The 21,354-nt window shown below is 36.7% G+C and overlaps 1 protein-coding gene across 3 annotated transcripts in view; it reads left to right on the top strand.

Annotated features, from left to right (window-relative positions):
* YTHDC2 (YTH N6-methyladenosine RNA binding protein C2) overlaps positions 1–20,920 on the top strand; it is a 32,035-nt gene extending 11,115 nt beyond the window's left edge. The window contains exons 9-30 of one of the 3 annotated variants that reach the window (XM_013197623.3): positions 606–754; positions 2,623–2,758; positions 3,112–3,238; positions 4,268–4,333; positions 5,252–5,430; positions 5,608–5,704; positions 5,791–5,878; positions 5,965–6,045; positions 6,940–7,022; positions 8,083–8,188; positions 8,308–8,427; positions 8,737–9,009; positions 9,490–9,616; positions 10,128–10,333; positions 10,883–11,078; positions 13,952–14,061; positions 14,614–14,906; positions 15,339–15,513; positions 16,562–16,765; positions 19,486–19,668; positions 20,139–20,242; positions 20,389–20,920. In XM_013197623.3, the coding sequence (XP_013053077.2) occupies positions 606–754; positions 2,623–2,758; positions 3,112–3,238; positions 4,268–4,333; positions 5,252–5,430; positions 5,608–5,704; positions 5,791–5,878; positions 5,965–6,045; positions 6,940–7,022; positions 8,083–8,188; positions 8,308–8,427; positions 8,737–9,009; positions 9,490–9,616; positions 10,128–10,333; positions 10,883–11,078; positions 13,952–14,061; positions 14,614–14,906; positions 15,339–15,513; positions 16,562–16,765; positions 19,486–19,668; positions 20,139–20,219 (3,080 nt within the window). In that variant the 3' untranslated portion in view covers positions 20,220–20,242; positions 20,389–20,920. The other 2 variants (XR_010827741.1, XM_048049932.2) reach the window with 2 other exon arrangements.
* The last annotated feature ends 434 nt before the right edge of the window (positions 20,921–21,354 follow it).

The following is a 21,354-nucleotide window of genomic DNA, read 5'->3' as shown; positions in this document are numbered from 1 at the left end:
TTGTCTTAAAATTGATTAAGTAGATATATTTTTTTGAGAAAAGGTTTCCTAACAACTTAATGATTCCAGTGTCTTTAGAAAAAAACAAAAACAAAACAAAAACTGAAAAAACGAATCTGTAACATACAATTGGAACTGTGTATTTATTGTGTTGCTCAGCTTCAATTCCAATGGATAGCAAAGTTCGCTTAAGAGTGATGTCCTTTACTATTTCTTCTATTCGTATGCAAAAAGTAGTTGTTACATGTAGGAGCTATTTCACTTTCCTCTGGTTCTTCTGTTCTGGAGAAAAATCTGGACTTAATTGTGTAGAAAATAGTTCCTTAGAGAACTCCTTTGAATGCATTTGAGTTGGAATACTGATGACTTACCAGTAACACCCAAATGATTTTTTTTACCTTATTCTTAGAGCAGAGATTTATAATAGTACACTTTGGGTGCCCTTAATCACAGAATTTATCTTGAACTGGTACCAGCATTCTCAATTGAATAAAAGAGAATGCAACAGGTAAAACTTTGACTTGATGTAACTATTTTATAACCAAAACCAATGGATGATTAAAGTGATTGTAAAACCTCTTTTGGAAATATCTTACACCTTCTAGAAGAAAAACAGCAAAGTACTCTTACTGAGTGGTATTCTGCTCAAGAAAATAGTAGCAAGCCAGAATCTCAGAGACGAAGATCTGTTCCAAATCTATCTGAAGAGTATAATATGATGGATGATGGGGGTGACACAGTATTTAATCAACAGGTAAGTTTTTCCTTTTGTTGGAAGAGATGTTTTAAATTTGTAATATAGTTATCCATTTAAAAACTGGTTTATAAAGGTAGTGGGAGAATCAAGTACCATTCACTGTAGGAGAAGATTGTGTCTGAAACCATCTAAGGAACCTGAGTGTGCACAAGTCCATGGGACCTGATATGATGCATACAGGGGTCATGAGGAAACTGGCAGATGAAATTGCTAAGACATTATTCTTTGAAAAGTCATGGCGGTCTGGTAGAGTTCCCAGTAACTTGAAAAGGGGAAACGTAACTCCTACTTTTAAAAAGGGAAAGCAGGAAGGCCTGGGAAGCTGCAGGCCAGTCAGTCTCACTGTTGTACCTGGCAAGATCATGGAGTAGATCCTACTGGAAACTATTATGGGACATGGAAAACAAAGGTGATTGGTTACAGCCAGCATGGCTTCCCTAAGGGCAGAGGTTGCCTGGCAAATCTGGTGTCCTACAATGGGGTTGCAGCATTAGTGAATAAGGGGAGGAGTAAGTGATGTCATCTACCTGGGTTTGTGCAAAGCATTGGATACTGTCCCACACTGCATCCTTGTCTCTGAAATGGAGAGACATGGATCTGATGGATGGACCCGTCAGTGAATTAGGAACAAGTATTATTTAACATCTTTGTTGGTGACATGGACAGTGGGATTGAGTAGAAAGTTTGCTGATGACACTATGCTGTGTGGTGCAGTTGACACTGGAGGGAAGGGATACTGTTCAGTGCCATCTGGACAGGCTTACGAGGGCCTGTGCGAACCTCATGAAATTCAACAAGGCCAAGTGCAAGGTCCTGCATCTGAGCTGGGGCAATTCCAAACATGAATACAGGCTGGGTAGAGAATGGATTGAGAACAGCCCTGAGGAGAAGGACCTGGGGGTGCTGGTGGATGAGAAGCTCAACATGAGCTGGCAATGTGCACTTGCAGCCCAGGAAGCCAACTGTACCCCTGGGGTACATCAAAAGCAGCATGGCCAGCAGGGCAAGGGAGGTGATTCTACCTCTCTGCTCTGCTCATGTGAAACTCCACCTGGAGCACTGTGTTCAGCTCTGGGGCACCCAGAAGGAAATGGATGTGTTAGAAAAGTCCAGAGAGGGCCATGAGAATGATCCAAAGACTAGAGCACCTCTCTTATGAAAACATGATGGTGCAGTTGGGATTCTTTATCTTAGTGAAGGCTTAAGGGGTTCCTTATAGCGGCCTTCCAGTACCTAAAGGGGGCCTACAGGAAAGCTGGGAAGGGACTCTGTGTCAGGAAGTGTAGTGGCAGGACAAGTAGTCACAGCTTTAAACTAAAAGAGAGTAGATGTAGATTGGATGTTAGCAGGAAGGAAATGCCTCACTCTGAGGGTGGTGATGCCCTGGCACAGGTTCCCCAGAGAAGCTGTGGATGCCCCATCCCTGGAGGTATTCAAGGCCAGGCTGGATGGGGCTTTGGGCAACATGGTCTACTGAGAGGTTCTCTGCCTGTGGCAGAGGGGCTGGAACTGGATGGTCTTTAAGGTCCATTCCAACCCACACCATTCCGTGATATTATTCCTGCAGAGATTCTAGAAGGATATTAATGTTACACATTTTTTCTTTTTATTAGGATGAACTATTATAGAATATAGCCCAAGTATGCTTATCATTATGATGATTTTACGTATTTTTTTAGATTGAGTGGATAGAGTGTTTTCAGTACTTGCATGTGATACTTCAAATACTTCTACTGATCACTGAATGCTATATTTCGTGTTGTTTCTCAAAAAACTGATAGAATACTTAGCAATTCATATATGAGTATAAAGACAAAAGAACTTTTCAAAGAGATTCATGATTTTAATTGTTTTTTTTTCTTCAGACTGAAAAAGATGCAAATTGTCTTGAACCATGGCTAATAAAGGAAATGGATTCTTGTCTTTCTGACATCTGGTTGCATAAAGATATTGATTCCTTTGCTCAGGTGTTCCATCTCATTTTAACTGAAAACATTAGTGGTAAGTTGCTTCTGATTATTTTGTTTCACAAGAAAAAAACAACCATGAAATGACTTGATTTTCTGTGATTTTGTTACCTCAATGCTCAAATGTTTTTTTTGAATTCTGATGCTGATTCAAAAAAAAATAAATGCCTAGCAGAGTTAATCAGTTGTGTACTTATTTGTTATCGTACTCGTTTTGAAGTATTGATGTATATGTTTTTGCTGTTTCAGAAACATTCTAAATTTACATGAATTGACTGATAGGATGAAGTGAAGAAATAAATTCTTGTTGGGCTGGATTTTGACTCATATTCATACTTTGCTTAGAAGAAAACTGTGTAATTTTTTGTTAATTTTTGTACTTCTCAGTTGATTATAGGCACAGTGAAACCAGTGCAACTGCACTAATGATTGCTTCAGGGAGAGGCTTCCTGAGTCAAGTAGAACAACTGATCAGTATGGGAGCAAGTATCCACTGCAAATCATCCAACGGCTGGTAAAAACAAACAGATAAACTGAAAAAAAACCAACAACTTAGAAAACATAACAGAACTCTTAATTTACTAATTTATCAGAATATTGTAAGTGGTAATGGGTTTTGACAGTCTGAAGAATTTCTAATTTCTGTTCCATTACATTGTTTTCTGTAAATTCTAAATTAAATTCTCAATTAAATGGTCTTGAATGCAGGATGTACTATATTACTGCTTTCAAGGAACCTGATTTAACCTACTGTTAGGAAAAGTTAGGAATCTTTCCTCACTTGGTTGATTGAATTAGACCCAAAATATTTGGCGGCTCAAATTATAAGAGAGTAAACTATACTGGATTAAAAAAAAATTATCCTGCAGGTGCAAAGATCTTTGCAGTGTTACAGTTGCAAGTAAGTTCTGTTGGGTAGGAAAATCCCTGTTAATCTCTTAAAAAATAAATAAAAAATTAGATTTTGGTGACTATAAATCTATCTTCAGATAACTGGGAACTACTGTAAATCACTGTAGTGTAGAAGGATAAGAATAGGGTTTCCAGGGGGCTGATCTTTGAAGAGCTTGGGAAGGAATGCAGTTTGAAAGGAAAACAGAATGTGAGGAGGATGACTTCCACAAGGTATCAGAGCCCAGTAGTTTTACACATTTTGGAGAAAAACACCTGGGGTATGACTTCTCAGAATTATTTAAAGGACCAGGTAAAAAGCTGCTATAAAAAGGCATAGTTTAGCTGTGCACACTTGTGACGCTTCTTCAAAAAGCACAAACCATTCTTCCTACTCCTTTCCCTTTGCAGGTACTTCTGTGTAGAGATACCATTTTACTTGGTAAAGAATTGCAGCTATATAAAAATTGTGAAACTATTTATTATACATGTTTTTACAAGTTGCTAATCCAGCAGTAATGACACTGCTTAAATGGTAATGCAGAAATGATAGAACAGTGCAGTGCAGCGTGTCAGTTGTCTTCTCACATAAGGTGCTACTCATGTATCTCGTGAAGAGAAAATAATAAAGACCATTATGCAACTCTTTAAGGATGGCTTTGGACTGGGCTAAGCATTTTGGGCAGACGGAGGTTGTTGACCTGTTGGAATCCTACAGGTAAGCTATAACTACTTTGCAAAAACAGTTGTTTAACTTGGTACAGGGATGTTTGAGTTTTGCCACCTTTTAATCAGAACAGTTTTGTGTACTCTAACATTTGGCCTAGAGGAATTTGTTTGAGAGTAGAAGCATTCTGAAAAGATGTTGTTTATGATGCTGAATAGAAACTTTTTTTAGTGATTGTTTGCACAACTCCTGGGGTAAATATAGTTCTAGTGGTATAGGAACTCTTTTATATCATTAGCCTTTATTGTCATTTTATAACACAACAGGAATGTCAGTACCTAGTCTTGATGTGATTATAATAACTTACATAAATATGGAGGAGGTACTGATTCTATACCATGTTTTCAAAATAAGCATCTTAAATGAAAATGGTGCAAATGGCATCTTTTTTTTTCTGTGCATTATTGATACATGATATACCCACGTTTAAAGAAACATTGTATGCAGGTAACATGTAGGCCAGTACATTAAAGAACTGTTTGATGTTTAACTCACAGGAAATAGTTACAGTTCTGTAGACCTATATTGTTATAATTTGTGTAGTTTCTTAATGTAGTTATTGCTTAAATTTCATGGTAGGGAAGTTTTTGGAAGACACGTTCTTCTAAATGTTTTCCCTTTAGCACAAAAAACACACTAGGTAACCTCCAGTCCTCTCCGGTTTGCTTATGGTCATGTTTCAATGAAGTACAGTAACTCTAATGCTAAAAATTAGAGTTGCATGCTCTGCAGGGTTAGCACGTAAGTCAGTCAACAGTAATAGTATTGTGGACATGCTGTTCTTTTGCACATTAAACTTAAACATTGGACACAGGTAGTCATCTTAGTCTAGATCTAAATTTGAGTTGATGGCTGAATGCAAACTTGAAGTAAACAACATTGGCCCTGGCCTATATTTGTATGTTTTAGTGCATCAGTGGAATTCGGAAATCTGGATGAAAGTTCCCTCGTTCAATCAAGTGGTAATGACCTTGGAGCAGAGGACAGAGAATTGTTGAAAGCTTATCATCACAGTTTTGATGATGAAAAGGTGGATCTGGACCTGATTATGCACTTACTTTATAATATCTGTCATAGTTCTGATAGCGGTAGGTATATATACACAGTCCTATATAACTGCTGTGGATTCAGCTTCTGATTATTAGTGCTCTTTTTTCAGTAATACCAAAAACCTTCTGGGTAGTTGTATGCATGTTACTGAAGTGTATTTTTGTATATTTGAAGTGAATTTGTTGTTTAACTCTATAAATCAACTCTTTTTGTAGGAGCAATTTTAATATTTCTTCCTGGATATGATGAGATAGTTAGCTTGAGGGACTGTATTCTTTTTGATGACAAGAGATTTGCTGACAATGCTCACAGGTAAAACCTTTTATTTCAATGGTTGTATTGAGGTTTTTATTGTTTCTTTTAAAGATCCTTAAAAAGTACTCCTTGTCATTCATTAGATATCAAGTTTTCATGCTTCATTCAAATATGCAGACTTTGGATCAGAAGAAAGTGCTTAGAAGTCCACCTTCTGGTATTCGCAAAATAGCAAGTATCAGATGACTTCTTCACATATTATATTCATCTATGTAGTCTTTACTTTTACAGTTACTATAGTCTTTTTTTACTTGCAGATTCTTTCTACTAATATTGCAGAAACCAGCATCACAGTTAATGATGTTGTATTTGTTATTGACTCAGGCAAGATGAAAGAGGTATGATTGACTTAAACTTTCTTTGGGAAGTAAAATTTTTAAGATTATTTTAAAATACTAATATACCATAAATTTTGGAGAAATTAATTTTTGAGAGCTAGTATATGTCAAGTAATAAAACTCACTGTGAAGTTCTGGCATCCTTTTTCTTTATGACAAGTACTGTAAACAGCTGTTTAAAAACCCTGGAAAAGTTACTGCAGGCTACTGTATATGAAAATAACTTAGCACTTCTGTTTGATTTTAAAGAAAGTCTATCAGCTTAGAACCCCATCTTCCTGAGAGTTAAACAACACTGGGATTTCCCTCTTTCATGTTATTCTATCTAGACCAGTTCTAATCCAGTGCAGAGTTTTCAGACACTTTGATACGCTGAATGACCCCTCACTAATTACTTCTGTGAGAAACATGAGAACTTACAGTAATGAGGCAGTTCAAGACTTATTGTATGATGTAGAAAATCAAATTGGATTTCATGGGAGATATACACACCAAATTTATCAAGTTTTCATGGTACTACAGTTGTTTTGTATTTCTGCACCAAATGGAGGAATAGTGGGACATAATTTCCAAGTGAGGGAAAGAGTAAAACTTTATTGCATATAATAAAGTATTTTTACTTCGTGATACTGCAAAACACAACTCATATCACTTACTGATTAACACTATTGAGTAGAAAACTTCTGATTTAGAAAACTGCGTAGTGCAAAGATACTGCAAACGAGGTAGCATAACTTCACTTCCAACTAAGTCCTTTAGAACATGACTTTATGCCAAAAATGTTGGTACTTAATATTATTTTTTATAGATCTTCTATTGATGATTGAAATCAATAATAATTTTTATTTCATGTACTCTGTTAGATCTTGATTTTATTTTCCTTTTCTTTTGTAGAAATCTTTTGATGCACTGAGTTGTGTTACAATGCTAAAAACTGTGTGGATTTCAAAAGCTAGTGCCATCCAGAGAAAAGGCAGGTAATAAATGCTTCATGCAGGTTTTTATCATGCAAACATCCACCATCCTGTATGGTAAGGATAAAGTACACAATCTAAGAGGAGCCATGCTGGGTAACATTACTAGGTTAGTCCAGTATAAAGTTTGACTATGGCCAGTAAGTCTCTGAAGAAAAGTAAGGGTCAGCATGTAGTTCCTTGGAGTAATTTCCCCAAGTCCTAGAAAAATGTGACTTAGCTCCCAGAGCTTACAGTAGGCTTGTTTTTACTTCTTCCCCCATGAAACTGTTCACTACCAGCACCCACTGTACCCTGTTAGGTATTTCACAACTTAACCTATATTACCTCTGGGCAAAGGGGCCTACCCGTTTTTGCTTGATGCCCCTTCATCCCTATATTAGAAGAGACATTGAACAGTGATTTCTTACTTTTTCCAAACTATTTGTGACTTTACAGGGCTCTGTCATTCTTGTCGACACTGGGTGAAGGCTAAGTGTTTTGTAGCAACCAGTGTTTGCTGCTATAATATTGGCATTAACTTTCAGGAATCTTAGTGTGCATGTAAGCATTTGCTTTCTTTGTCCCCTCATTTTTAAGTAGTTTGGTCTTGGTTCTACCTTTTACTCCTGGAAAAACTTCCAGCTCCTTGGGGGTTGTGAGGAGATTTGAGAGGAAGAAATGAAGTTTCTTATATTCTTTATAGCAAAAACAGTAATATTTGGATTGATCTTAGGTTAGTAAAAAAAAAAAAACACAACCAACCAACCAATAACAACACAACAAAAATAAATAAACACAAACACTCATCACTTTGTTTGGGCCTTGTTTTTGTGTCTCCAAGTCTTTCAATGTTTGGCATAAAATTATAGTAACAAATTTCCATAGTGAAAACCGTCTACGTTCTGAAAGACTCTTACTTCATATGTGAGAATTAGGATTAACAGAATTATCTTTTTATTAGATCTGCTTCTACAGACAATTCCTATTCTAAGTTTGTGTTGTTTATGTATGTGTGTGATTTTTGGTTTTTTTTTTTTTTAAAGATGTAATTATTAACAACTTCCCATATTTTATTTTCAAGGGCTGGGCGCTGTCGGCCTGGAGTCTGCTTCCGTCTCTTCAGCAGGCTCAGATTTCAGAATATGTTGGAATTTCAGACTCCAGAACTTCTACGAATGCCACTTCAGGTGCTTGTTCAGTTATAAATTATAACTTTAAAAAAATGTGTTATCAAACTATACTACCAATTCCAAGAGTTGTTTTCATACAATCTAAATTTTATCTTTTTTATGTTTCTAACTTGTAGGAGCTTTGTTTACACACAAAACTGCTGGCTCCAATTAATTGTCCAGTTGTTGACTTTCTTATGAAAGCTCCTGATCCTCCACCGGCTTTAATTGTGAGAAATGCTGTGCAAATGCTTAAGGTCAGCAGAAGTATAGATTTAGATGCAATTGTTTTTGTTTCTATGTTTGTGGTGTGGCAGTATATCCTATGAGTTTCATGTTTACTGTGGTTTTGTTTGTTTTCTTCTTGTTTGTGTGGATGATGTTTTAATATTGAAGGAAAAGAATGCTTAAAAATTTCATCTCAAAATTTACATGGAGTTTGACTTGTATTCTTAGTATTCAGAACAAGTCCAGTTAATGTCCTGTATGTACCTTCTTTCTGCTTTTATTAGAAATTAATTTTGTCTGCTTCCCCTTTCCCCCTCTCTTTTTTTTTTTCCAAACAGACAATAGATGCCATGGATACTTGGGAAGACCTCACTGAACTTGGTTATCATCTCGCTGAATTACCAGTAGAGCCACACCTTGGTAAAATGGTGTTGTGTGCTGTTGTTTTGAAGTGCCTGGATCCCATTCTTACTATTGCTTGTACTCTTGCATATCGAGACCCTTTTGTCCTACCTACACTGGCCTCTCAGAAGCGTGCAGCCATGCTGTGCAGAAAACGTTTAACTGCGGGAACATTTAGTGACCATATGGCATTGCTCAGGGCTTTCCAGGTATTATTTCTTCTTCAGAAAGAATACTAATCACAGTAGATCATGTACTGAAGTAAATGATGTGCCTATAAAGTTGGATGTAGAATGATAGATTAAGTCGGTAGATGATAAACTTTTTTTTTTGCCTAGTGGCTTTCCTGTGTATTAAACTCACTAATAACTTTGTGAAGAAACATTTTCAGCTTTTTTTTTTCAGTTATATTTTTTAATCTGTCTAAATTCTAATCGTTCTAACAAAATGAGACTTCAAGTTATTGTAACAGGATATAAAATAACTTGGAGATACATTAAGTTAATTTAGAGAATTGGGTAAAGATAATTTAGTAGTTAGCTAGAAAAAAAAATCTGATTCGATGCATTTCAGTTTGAGAATTGTTTTGTCTTTGTTTTTCTATGTAAATGTTACTGTACTTGAAAAGTGCATTTATTTGGTTTTTAGCTAATCAAATCTAAAGGCAAATGTAAAAATACTCTTTACAGGCATGGCAGAAGGCACGGAGTGATGGCTGGGAGAGAGCCTTCTGTGAAAAGAACTTTCTTTCTCAAGCCACCATGGAAATCATCATAGGAATGAGAACACAACTGCTTGGTCAGCTTAGAGCTTCAGGTAAGTAGCTCAATTTTTTTAATGCACCATCTGAATCCAAAATAGTGTAAGTGTATATGGATTATAACAAGAATAACATTCACAGGTGTCATATTCCTTTACTAATTTGAAATAGACCAGTGCACATCCCTTCTGGTCATGGTGGAGATACCAAAGAGAGGAGGTGTTGCTGGAAAATAGAATCAGATGCTAATCTTACTGAAAGTACCCTTGTAGTTCTACATTCTGCTGGCTTTCATATGAAATATGACTTTCATATGAGAGAGATGTTTCCTTGATTTTTTTATGTTATGTTAATTTATTTCTGTATTAGATGTTTCTGTGCTTTAAGAACTAATTGCTTTTTGCGTTAGTACAAAGCACCTTATCAAGTAGGATTTTGGTCGAATAGTTTCTTCTTGGTGCTGTTAAGGCTGGCAGTGTGAAAAATGCAGCAAATGTATAGTGAGAAACAAAACTATGAATGTTAAATGCAATCCAGTGTACTACATCTGTCTTCTTCCTCGTTCAGGTTTTGTCAGAGCCCGAGGAGGAGCTGATATCAGAGATGTTAACACTAACTCTGAAAACTGGGCTGTAGTTAAAGCTGCCTTGGTAGCTGGGATGTATCCCAATCTAGTACATGCGGACAGGGAAAGCCTGGTTTTGACAGGACCAAAAGAGAAGAAAGTGCGTTTTCATCCTACCTCTGTTCTTAGCCAGACTCAGTATAAAAAGGTAAAATCTCTTACACTCTTTTGTCAAGTACAGATTCAAAGATATTCTACCAAATTTATGGAAGTTTTAGAAATGTCCTTTCATAGTTGTACTTTAAAAGTAGCATGCGTGTGCAAGTTATTAGACACTACAGTTTTAGGAAATATTTTTCCTGCTGGTTGATGAAACAAAGAATTAGAGTTGGTTTAGTTTTACAATATTTCACCCAAAATTAATTCAGAAGGAATAATCCTTCTAGGTGGAACAAGACAATATGGTAAAAAAAAAAAAAAAAAAAAGACTGAAGCCCTAGTTATGAACTCGTGTTAAATACAGTAATCTCTGCTCATAGTAGCAAGCAGTTCTGCTCTGAAACTTGGATTTTTAGATGCTTGAAGCAAAATATTTGGCTTCAAAGGTGGTAGGATGTTTTCTAAGTAAAATTGAATTTTGTGTGTGTGTATCTGTCTGTGTTTTTACATATATATATCTATAAAAGGAGAAACGTTAAAATCTATTTCAGTTACAAAGAGAGGGTAAAACAGCCTAGTCTTGATTGCTTCTGTGCAGGTTCCACCAGCGAATGGGCAAGCTGCAGCTGTTCAGGCACTCCCCACAGACTGGCTTATATATGATGAAATGACAAGAGCTCACAGGATAGCAAATATCAGATGTTGTTCAGTTGTAACACCGGTCACTGTGGCACTCTTCTGTGGACCAGCTAGGTTACCACGTAATGCTTTGCAGGAGCCTTCGTCCCTTCGAGGTATATTGGATTTCAGATCTGGAATGTTTCAATTTAATACGTATTAGAATGTGATATGGAAGACTCACTTCACAAGGGTATTTAGTACATGTATTGGCTAATTCTTTAAGCTACAGAGCTATGGTTCCTATAGCTGTTCCAGAATAGTTTACTGGCTCTGTAAGTAATGGCTCAATTACGTAAAAGAAATTTTCTAAATTAACATTCTTCTAAAAAAAGAAAAAAAAAAAACACTTATGAAGTGCTACATTTTGATTCCATTAAATGTAACTTTTTACTATTGGTATAATGAGTAATGAAAAATAGAAGATAAGGAACTTCATTCTTCAGTGTACTGTCAGAAATGATCACCATCCCTGGCCTTGTATTCTAATGTTCTGCTATATGTAAGGATTATGAAATTTGTCACAGGGATTGTGATCTACATTCTTAATCTACAGTAAGACCTATTCTCAGTAAACAGTTGGTTTTCTTAGCAGTTGTTAATTGATCACTTTAGGGAAACTGCAGTTCCATGTTACACCTACGTTCCATCAACAGCCATCATTCCTGAAAAATTACTTTATCAAGTATTGTTTCCTTTTTCCCCATATTTGTAATGTGAGCCATACCTGGGTGATTTGGATACTGTCTAAGCATTAAGGCAGAAGTTTCAGGCTTCCCTGGCATAAGGCAGTTGAAGAATAAGAGAGGTCCCCTTCTCCTCTTACTGTTTTGTCTGTTTGTGAAAACATACCATACAAAATACCTGTGTCCTTACTGGACAGAACCAGGTTTGCTTTCATGTGTCTAAAATTAGTTAACCAGAAAAAGGGGTTGTGAGCAAAAGAATTGTTGAAGTCCTAGAAAGTATTTGAATAATTACTTGTGTTTTATACTAATCTAAGAGCACTTCAGCAGCCTATTGTGTTATGAGAAGTAGAGCACTAGATTTGTAGAAGATTGTCACAAACCTTTAAATATTAGAACTTAAATGAGGCTATACCACTGAATGTTGTCTGGACTAAAATGACTTTAAAGTTGAGGAAATCCCTTCTGACTTACAACTTGATGAATAAGATTATGCTGCTGTTTTAACTAATTTGTAATAACAGAATTTATAATTAATTCTAAACTACTTTCAGTTTTGCAGTTCTTGAAACTAGAAAGAAGTGTAGATTCTGTAGCATATAACTTGAGAATCTGCCAAAAAATCTCTGAAATAAATTTAGAAGAAACACTGAGGGTATGTCAGAATGACTACTGTCTCCTTGAGGCATGAACACCCCAATCAGGATAGGCTTTGTTACGACAGTAACTGGGTGACTGTAGACCTGGTATGGTATGGAATTAACCTCTTTGTAAACACTAGGATAATGGACAACAACCATACAGAGATTCTCATTTAGTATACCCTACTTTTTCCCTAAATCAAGTTTATAACAAGCTTTAAAAGTGATTGGAAAGCTGCTCTGAACTACGTCTGTAGTAGTTCTACCTAGATTGTAGGAGTTGCTAGCAGTTCCTTTGCTCTTTGCTCCCCTCTTCCTGCCCGCCCCCCCCTCCCCCCAGTACTTAAAGTCTAGGTGGCAAGCCCAATAGCAGAAGTCAGTCTGGTCACTCTGAAGGCAGGACCAACATGAGACTTACCTTTACGGTGATATTAAGCATTTTTTGACTGGAAAGAACTTGTATGAGGTGTTGGGAAAGGCTGTAATTTCCACCGAGGGCACTGTGATGTGCAAGTACTTAGTTTGAAGATAGGTGTCAAATTTTGAGAATAATTTAGAACTTCATGTAATATTTCTAGAGCAACCAATAGCAACTTTTCTTTTTTTCCCCCAATAAAGATGCAAGCAATATTACATCACTTAAATTAATGCATGTGAATATTAATGAATCCACATCCATCAATTATATTCACATAGTTCTGAAGTATCACAAATTAAGTTAGTAATGAAATAAAGAATGCAATTAATATTATGAAACATGTAATGACAATATTAGTACTGAAAAGTACAGTATATACATTTTTTCTCCTACAGACCACTTTCTCTGATAGTTTGAACCAGATTATTCAAACAATAACTCAAACAATTTAGAAACTATCGGTATGGCAAAATATATATATTGATTCCAGCTGAAACATGCATTTTAAACATTATCAGTTGTATTCTACTGATAACTTTTAAAAACAATTGGCTATCCTAGTGGCTAGAAGTAATTGGGAATACAGAGTTTCATTTTTTTTTAATTTAAGTGGAATGCTGTAGGGATAGAAGCAGAAATAATCTGTCCTGCTGCCTGTTCTCTAGAAATACTAGTTTGAATCAAAATAAGAGTTTGTTAGAAGCTTTCTTGTCTTGCTCTTTAACTGTTACCTGTTTTTTTTAAAAAAGGTATTTATCCTGATTGAACTGCAATGTTTTCCCCAAGAAATAATAATAATACTTAATATCTATATAACTATTTTTTTATGTGGGTATTTAATCTGCTGTTTTACTAGGAAATAATGCATAGAGTGATGTGCAGTTTTGCAAACAGCTTCAAGCAAAGGTTTGTGTGATAACCATCATCAACATCAATGAATCGTTATGTGGTTTGAGTCAAATTATGTCAATACAGCTCCTTACGTAGCAAGACCTTCAGCAGGTCTGGATGCTGGAGTTCTGCTGCTGAAGCAAAAGTAGCTCAACAAACTTGTTACTGCGATGTATTTGCATGAAATAAGTGATCTTAAAATGTCTCTTTGAAAAGTAGGTGAAATAGTATCAAGTGGAGTTAAATTTAAAAGGAAGGTAGGTTTATTTCAGGTAATACAATAGTGAGTATTTTTTGTAAGTAGAAAATATATAGGAATGTTAACACACCTCATATATATATATTTAATCCAGGGGATGGGGTATCTAATGGTAACAGTGATAGTGAGGTGGAGGACGAAGCAACTTCTACTTCAGCACTACTGAAGCTAGATGAATGGCTTCATCTCAAACTGGACTCTGAGGTAAGTAATGTGTAGAGAAGCTCTGGCTGTTTTAGGAGGCAGAGTTGTTTATGAAACACTGAGTAATCAGATCCAATAATAATAATACTATCTCTTGTAGAGGTGTTCAAAACTTTGATAACATGGAAGTTGGATTAGAGTCTTCTAAACTCAGTTAACCTCGTTTGAGCTGAAGTTTGCATAAGAAAGTGATGTCCCCTAGAACTAAGCTCTTTTCCCTCTTATATGAAGCATGCATAAATTCAGATTGGGTAGAGAGAAAAGGCATAAAGCATTTCATGATTTAAAAAAGTGAAAAATAAGTCCTGTAAGTTTACTGTATAATAACTTGAATTTTATGCAGAGCTAGTTGAAGTAAAAAGTTCTAATAATGACCTTAAAGCACTTAGCAGCTTTCTTTAAATGTTTTTCTCCGGCTTCCCGTACAGTTTAATCTTGCCCTTTGGCTTGGACTCTACTTGTTCTAGAATGCCAGATGCTGCCTGTTAAGTCTGAATGTACCTGTCTGATCTAACTTTCATTAGTCTTTAACAGAATTGAAATTCATTACAGGCTGCTGGTTTGCTGTTGCAACTCAGACAGAAGTGGCACAGCTTATTTCTGCGTCGTATGCGAGCTCCTTCTAAACCGTGGTCTCAAATTGATGAAATAATTATAAAAGCAATCATAACTGTTTTAAGTACTGAAGAACAGTCTGCAGGTTTGCAGCAGCCTTCAGGAATTGGTCAGAGGCCAAGGCCTATGTCTTCTGAAGAACTTCCTTTAGCATCTACATGGAGGTCAACCAGCAGTAGAAAAAGCTCAGCAGAAACTGAATTGTCCGATGACTCCTCTAATGCTGAAAAGTAAGCTTTTGAGATCTTCTAGAGAACAGAAGAGGTATTTTTTTATCTGTAAAAGCACCACTTGAATTTCTGTTGGTCATATAAAGGAAGAAAAAAATGGAAATATAGATGGAAGAATTGGTACTTTCCTGTAGAATACTGTAGCTATGATTTCACTGACAAGTATTTGGTATGTATGCATGCTGTTTGAGAGGACATTCAGGAATGTCGTTCATGAACTGTGTTCTCTGGGAAGAAGTATCAGAAGAGGTTTGACCCTAGCATGCAAAAATAATGCATAAAAATATATATTTTAATTATTATTGAAGTGTTTGATATTGTTTGGAATTACTGTAACTGCATATTCATGGAACAGGCTGATATGTACATGTAAATTCTTCTGTATCAAACTCTTGTATCTTAAAACATCCTGTACCTACCTTTACTTTTTAGAGTTTTAGCGAAATCTATGCCTCCAGCATTCCAGCCAAAGAAATACAAGGGAAAAAACACTTTGCACTCCAAACGAACATCAGATGACAGGTCAGATCAATCATCAGCGAGGTCTACGGACAGTAGTAGCTATCCCAGCCCATGTGCTAGTCCTTCTTCGACAATATCTGGAAAGGTAGAGTTCTCATAAATTATGCCCCTCTGGTACCAACAGAACTTCAAAAATAAATTCACTGATACTTTTCAACAACATTATAGAACTTAGATTTTCATTTTTTTAACAGCTGTGTAACACTTATGTATTTTTGGAACCTAAAACCTAGACAAAATATCCTCATTACGCTAGTTTAGTACAGCAAAAATATTCTTCTTCGTGCAGTGCTGAGTTAAAAGCTATCCAAAATACAAAAGCTGAAGTAAAGCTATCCAAATAAAAATATGATTAAAAAAAAAAACAAACTACATATAGGCAGAGAAGGTGTTCTAATTTCTTCTCTGAATTAGTGTATATAATATAGATCTGAAAGAATTAGATGGTACACTTCTGAATTCTTTGCTTTTTGTGTTTTCACACCTCTGTTTTCATAATAGCATATGCTGAGATACTGATTCTCTTTGTTTTATTTTGTGTTACCTGCCTTACTTGTTTAACAACAATTATTTTAACAAAGCATGCATTTTTATTGAAGTCACTGGTGTAATTCTCCCTGCGTACTTAATAAACCAAAGTAATATTAAACCAATAACTAAGAAAACCTGTTGTTCCTCTAGGCAGTGACTTATTGGAAGATTGAATAATTTCTCTTAGGTCTTTCAATTTTTAAATTCAGCCAGTGTAAAAGTGTGTTTCCTGAAGGTAGAATTATGAGTAGTGCACTTAAAGTTAATTCTTCTAGACTGCAGCTTAGTTTCACCTGAAGGTGTGTCAAACTTCAAAGAAGTTTAGTTACTTACTGGACAATTTAGGCATATTCTGCCATACTTCATTGCTTTTCCTCATGAATGATTGCTTTGGAAAATGCTTCAAAAATGTAAAAACAGACCTGAAATTCATTTAAAAAACAATCCAGGCAGAACCATGACAGAGGTTCTGTGCTTCTAGCAGAATATGGGGATGGAGCGCAGGAATGCAGTTAAATGTTTTATCTTCATGTACTAAAATGCTTTAAAAGTAAAACCGTAGAACCTGACTTACTTTGTTAATTTAAATTTATTTTTTCCAGGGTTCCAAATCTCCTTCACCAAGATCAAATATGCCAGTTCGGTACTTCATAATGAAAAGTAACAACTTGCAAAACCTTGATATTTCTCAGCAGAAAGGTGTATGGTCTACAAGGCCAAGCAATGAACGAAAACTAAATAGAGCTTTCTGGGAGAGCAGCATGGTTTACTTAATATTTTCTGTTCAAGGATCTGGACACTTTCAGGTGAGTCTGTGGTTAATACTAAATATTAGCTCTGACTGATGGTTTAGTAGATGAATATGTATGGTGCAGAGGTTTTTGCTTCTAAAAGGACTTCTGACCTTTTACTTAGAGCAGAAAAGCAAATGTATCTGGTGGCTCAGGAAAGTTCTTCATTCTTCTGGTAATATGCCTTTTCAGGTAACTCAACCTCTTGCTCAAAGGCTAGTAGTGAATTGCCTTCAAACATCTGTTGGAATGCTTATGACCTGCATTAATCTGTTAAAAGCAGACACACACAGACACACAAAAAAAAGGCAAGGGTTTGCTACCTTTTTCTTTGCATGCCAAAACTAACTCTGTAAATGTTAGTAAATGACTAAGCAGCTAAAATCCAATGGCAGCTTTCTAAATTTAGGAAACTCATAGATGTCTCAGACTAACTTGAATAATAGCTGTTTTGCTTCAACAGTATTTTCTAAAATCTATGAGAGGGGTAAGTCATACCATGATACTTAAAGAGCTTTGTCTTGAATTGTCAAATGTTTAGGTCAGAGGGTGTGATCAGTGTGACCTATATAAAATGTACTGTAATGGTTTACTTTAAAAATTCTAGCTTAGCAAAATATTTGTCAACAAAAGATGTACAATTTGAAGTTAAAGACCTGACCTGGTAGGATAAAGTTGCATGTTAACTGTGTTGTAGAGAAGGGTGAACTCAGTTGTTATGGTTAACTGAAGTTTATCTTTTTTACATAAATCTATTTATAAAAGTCAGCTAAATGTAAAAAACCTAATGAACTAGTCAAATTACATCTGTCTTGATGATACCATGTGATAATTTAGCAAATGCAGATGTGCTACTGGAAAGAAATTTTTGGCATGCTGGTTGGTTACGAAAATGGTCTGTTGTATTGGAGCTCTTGGAGAAGGAAACAGGCTAGGAAATACATGCTGAAATCTGGAGTGTGGGTAGTTGATGTTGCCTTGCCCTCCGGTTTTGACAATACAATGAATGTTCATGAAAATGTGAGACTTACGTTACTATTACTGTTCTCTTGCACCAAGTCTGTCTTTGCTTTACACTTTTTTTTAACCTCCATTCCTTCTATTAATTTCCATTTAAGTTTGTCTTGAGCTATCTAAGACTGTGGTTGTTTAACACCAGTAGGTAGACAAGCTCCACCATGCTGTGCTCTCACTTCCCCTCCCCAAAAAGACCAGCAGAAATTATGATGGAAAAAGAGCTCATGGACTGACATAAGGATGGGAGATCACTTGCCAATTACCATGGTGGGCAAAACATACACAGCCTAAGGGAGATTAATGTAATTTGTTGCCTCCTAATAACAGACTAGAACAGCTTGAACTAAAAGTAAACTACAAGCACCATCCCTTCAACCCCATCTATCCTATTCTGTCTCTTCTCCCAAAGCAGAGCAGGCAAATGACGAATGGAGGTTGTGGTCAGTTCTTAGGCCTGGGGTCTGCTTCTGAAGGGGCTCATCTCCATGGGTCGCAGCCTCCTCCAGGCCACATCCACCTGCTCCACTGGGGGCTCCTCCACCTGCTGCAGCGTGGAGATCTGCTCCATGTGGGACCCATGGGCTGCAGGGGGACAGCCTGCTCCACCTGGTGGAGCAGGGGAACTCCAGAGGCCGCAGGGGAACTTCTGCTGCATGCCTGGAGCACCTCCTGCCCTCCTTCTGCAATGGCCTGCAGGGCTTCTTCTCACCCCTCTCTCCCAGCTGCTGTTGCCCAGCACTTCTTTCCCTTCCTTAACTCTGCTTTCCTAGAGGCCTACCCAGTGTCACTCTCTGGCTCAGCTCTGGCCAGCAGTGGGTCCTTTTTGGAGCAGGTGGAGCTGGCTCTGATCTGACGTGGGGCAGCTGCTGGGCTCTGCTCACAGAGGCCACCCCTGCAGTCTCCCAGCTGTTACCAAAACCTTGCCATGTAAGTCCAATACAGTGTCTTAAACCAGTAGTGTGTGCTGGTAACTCAGGAGTCCAAGAAGAGCAGTGCCCTACGTATGTCATGGCTGGCACAAATTTGCCTGAATGGCTGCATTGGGAGCATGTGTATTTTTTCCTTTTTTTTCTTTTTTTTTTTTTTGGGGGGGGGGGGGGGGGGGGTAGGAGGCAAGTAGGGGTATCCTGCTTAAAGAACTGAGAACAAATTTTGGGTTTAGAATTTCTCTAATTTCCTGTCTGTATACTTGTTTTTTTGGAATTTCTTTCCAATTTTTTGAAGAATAAGAAAACCAAACCCACTCTGACTTCTCCTTTCTTTGATGAACAGCTATGTTAAAATTTCACATACAGTCAATAGAACAGAGGGAATGAGAATGAAGGAATATATTTCTGTAAAAAATATCTATAGCTAGCAAAGAATAACTAATGGACTGTTTTGTAGTAGAACACACATCTTGATCCCTTACACTTAAATGCTTTTACAACATATTTTAAACTTTGTAAAAAGTTCAGAGTCTTTTAGCGGTAGTCATGAGTGATTGAGAGGCATTCTCCATGTACAAATTCTAGGAGGCATATTTCAAAAGGAAAAACAAAAGATACTTTTAATTTTCTAGATGTAAACATTTTAAAATATCCAGCTTCTTGGGAGAGAATGAGAATCACTCAAAGTAATTTGAAAGTTTAGTCTCCAGTCCAATCATTACTTAATTCCAAAGCAAGTAGATCTAATCTAACTGTGTTTTTCCTTTCACGTTTCAATTTTTGCTCCAGGGATTTGCCAGAATGTCTTCTGAGATAGGGAGTGAGAAAAGTCAAGACTGGGGATCTGCTGGTTTAGGAGGTGTATTTAAGGTGGAGTGGATCCAAAAAGAAAGCATTCCTTTTAAGTTTGCACACCATTTGCTCAACCCTTGGAATGACAATAAGAAAGTACAAATAAGCAGAGATGGCCAGGTAATATTACTGTCTCGTAGCATCTCCATTACTTGATGGAACTATGTTGGTTTTATTTTTACCTTCTTTAGACTTGACACCTATGAGCTGTCCTGATATATTTGTTAATCTGAATCACAGTTCATTGATGCACTCTACATATTCTGCTGATGAGTTACTGTTGAACTAATGGAGGCTTTGCTGTGGAACAAGAAAAAGTTCATATGGTAGAAGCAGCATTACTTGGAAGAATTTTGCACTACACCTTTGAAGTAATAGGTCAAGTTGTAGAAACTGACTTGTTGCTTTAATATGTATTGTATTTATGCTTTCAACAAAACTATATACTCCATGTGGAAACTCTTCTGTAAAATCACATTATTCCTTCATACTCTGAATTTACTAGTTACAATTTATATCTGAAAATTTAGTTTCTGTATGTTCAATAGTAGCAGCAGAAATAACTTCTCAGATTTCCTGCTCATTTCTAGGAACTGGAACCACAAGTTGGAGAGCAGTTGCTACAGCTTTGGGATCGTGCTCCTTCAGCAGAAAAAACTCAACTGAGTTGAGGATGTAAAGTAATATAGTAGAGGTAAGTGATTTCATGTATTATTTCCTTTTTATGATAGAGGAAAAGCTATCTATATGCAATATATCCTTACAGTGTTTGTTTTTGCAGTTTGTTGATTAACAGCTACAGTTAGTAATAAATGTTCTTCTTGCTTTTTCTTTTCTCAGCCATGGTTGTCAAAATATCACTTAAAAGTGGTAGAACCACCAGTGTGCCTACAACATAAAGAAGAGGAGGAAGGTGGTGCAAGAAGCTCCCGAAGTTGTTAGTAATGCTGTGCAGCTAGCAATGGGGGGAAAAAAAAAATTGTTGGTTTTAGTATTTCTTTGTTTTAACAATAACGTTATTCACCAGCCTGGTTTTGACCGAATTGTATTTTTTAACTAGGTTATTTTTTATGTGGTGGATATTTAGAAAAATAGTTTAATTCGGAAGCAAGTTTGAAACAATGGACCATGTTGAGTTTGTGGGCTTTAAGTAGCACAGCAAGTAGTTTAAATGCACAGTTTACATTTGAAACTCTTCTTCATTTTGAGATTCTCCTTAAAAGTTAACTTACTGTTTTATAAGGCTGGTATAAATTCAGTCTGTTCACTGTCAGCACGATGTTTGTAGTTACTCTCAAAATAAACTGAGAGCTTTTTCTGCTTCTGAGCCTGTTCTTATGTTCTCAATGTCTAATAAAAATATTCATACAGAGTTCAGAATACCCAGTGTACTCATTCTTGCATACTGTGTAGGGACTGCCATGCATAAACAATTGATTTTGTGTTTCCAAGACTGAGTTTTTGTAAAGCTGGTATTGTCTAATATGGTGTTGTGGGAGACCATGGGTGCAATGGAGGTGTGAGGCTCGTATTGCTTTCTCCAGTACTTCTGGGCCTGTGCACACAAAACGAGGACTGGTAGTATTGTCTTGTACAGTATTTCAGGGCCCCATGCGTACCAGGGATAGAAGTGGAGCAGAGAGGCAGCAGGGGTGGTGTGTGATCAGTTAACAAGCCCAAGTGGTGCTTCTGTGGCTTGACAATAAAAAAAAAAAGTGTGGCTAGGGAGTTCGACGTTCCCTGAGGTCTTTGGCTGCACCAGCGAAGTCTTGTCCAGAGAAGAGGCTGTGTCCTGCTTCTTGCCTG

This window comes from Anser cygnoides, chromosome Z, assembly GCF_040182565.1.
Source record: "Anser cygnoides isolate HZ-2024a breed goose chromosome Z, Taihu_goose_T2T_genome, whole genome shotgun sequence".
NCBI classification, from domain to species: domain Eukaryota; kingdom Metazoa; phylum Chordata; class Aves; order Anseriformes; family Anatidae; genus Anser; species Anser cygnoides.
The sequence above is the reverse complement of the archived record's forward strand: the minus strand, read 5'-3'. Positions and strand labels throughout refer to the sequence as shown.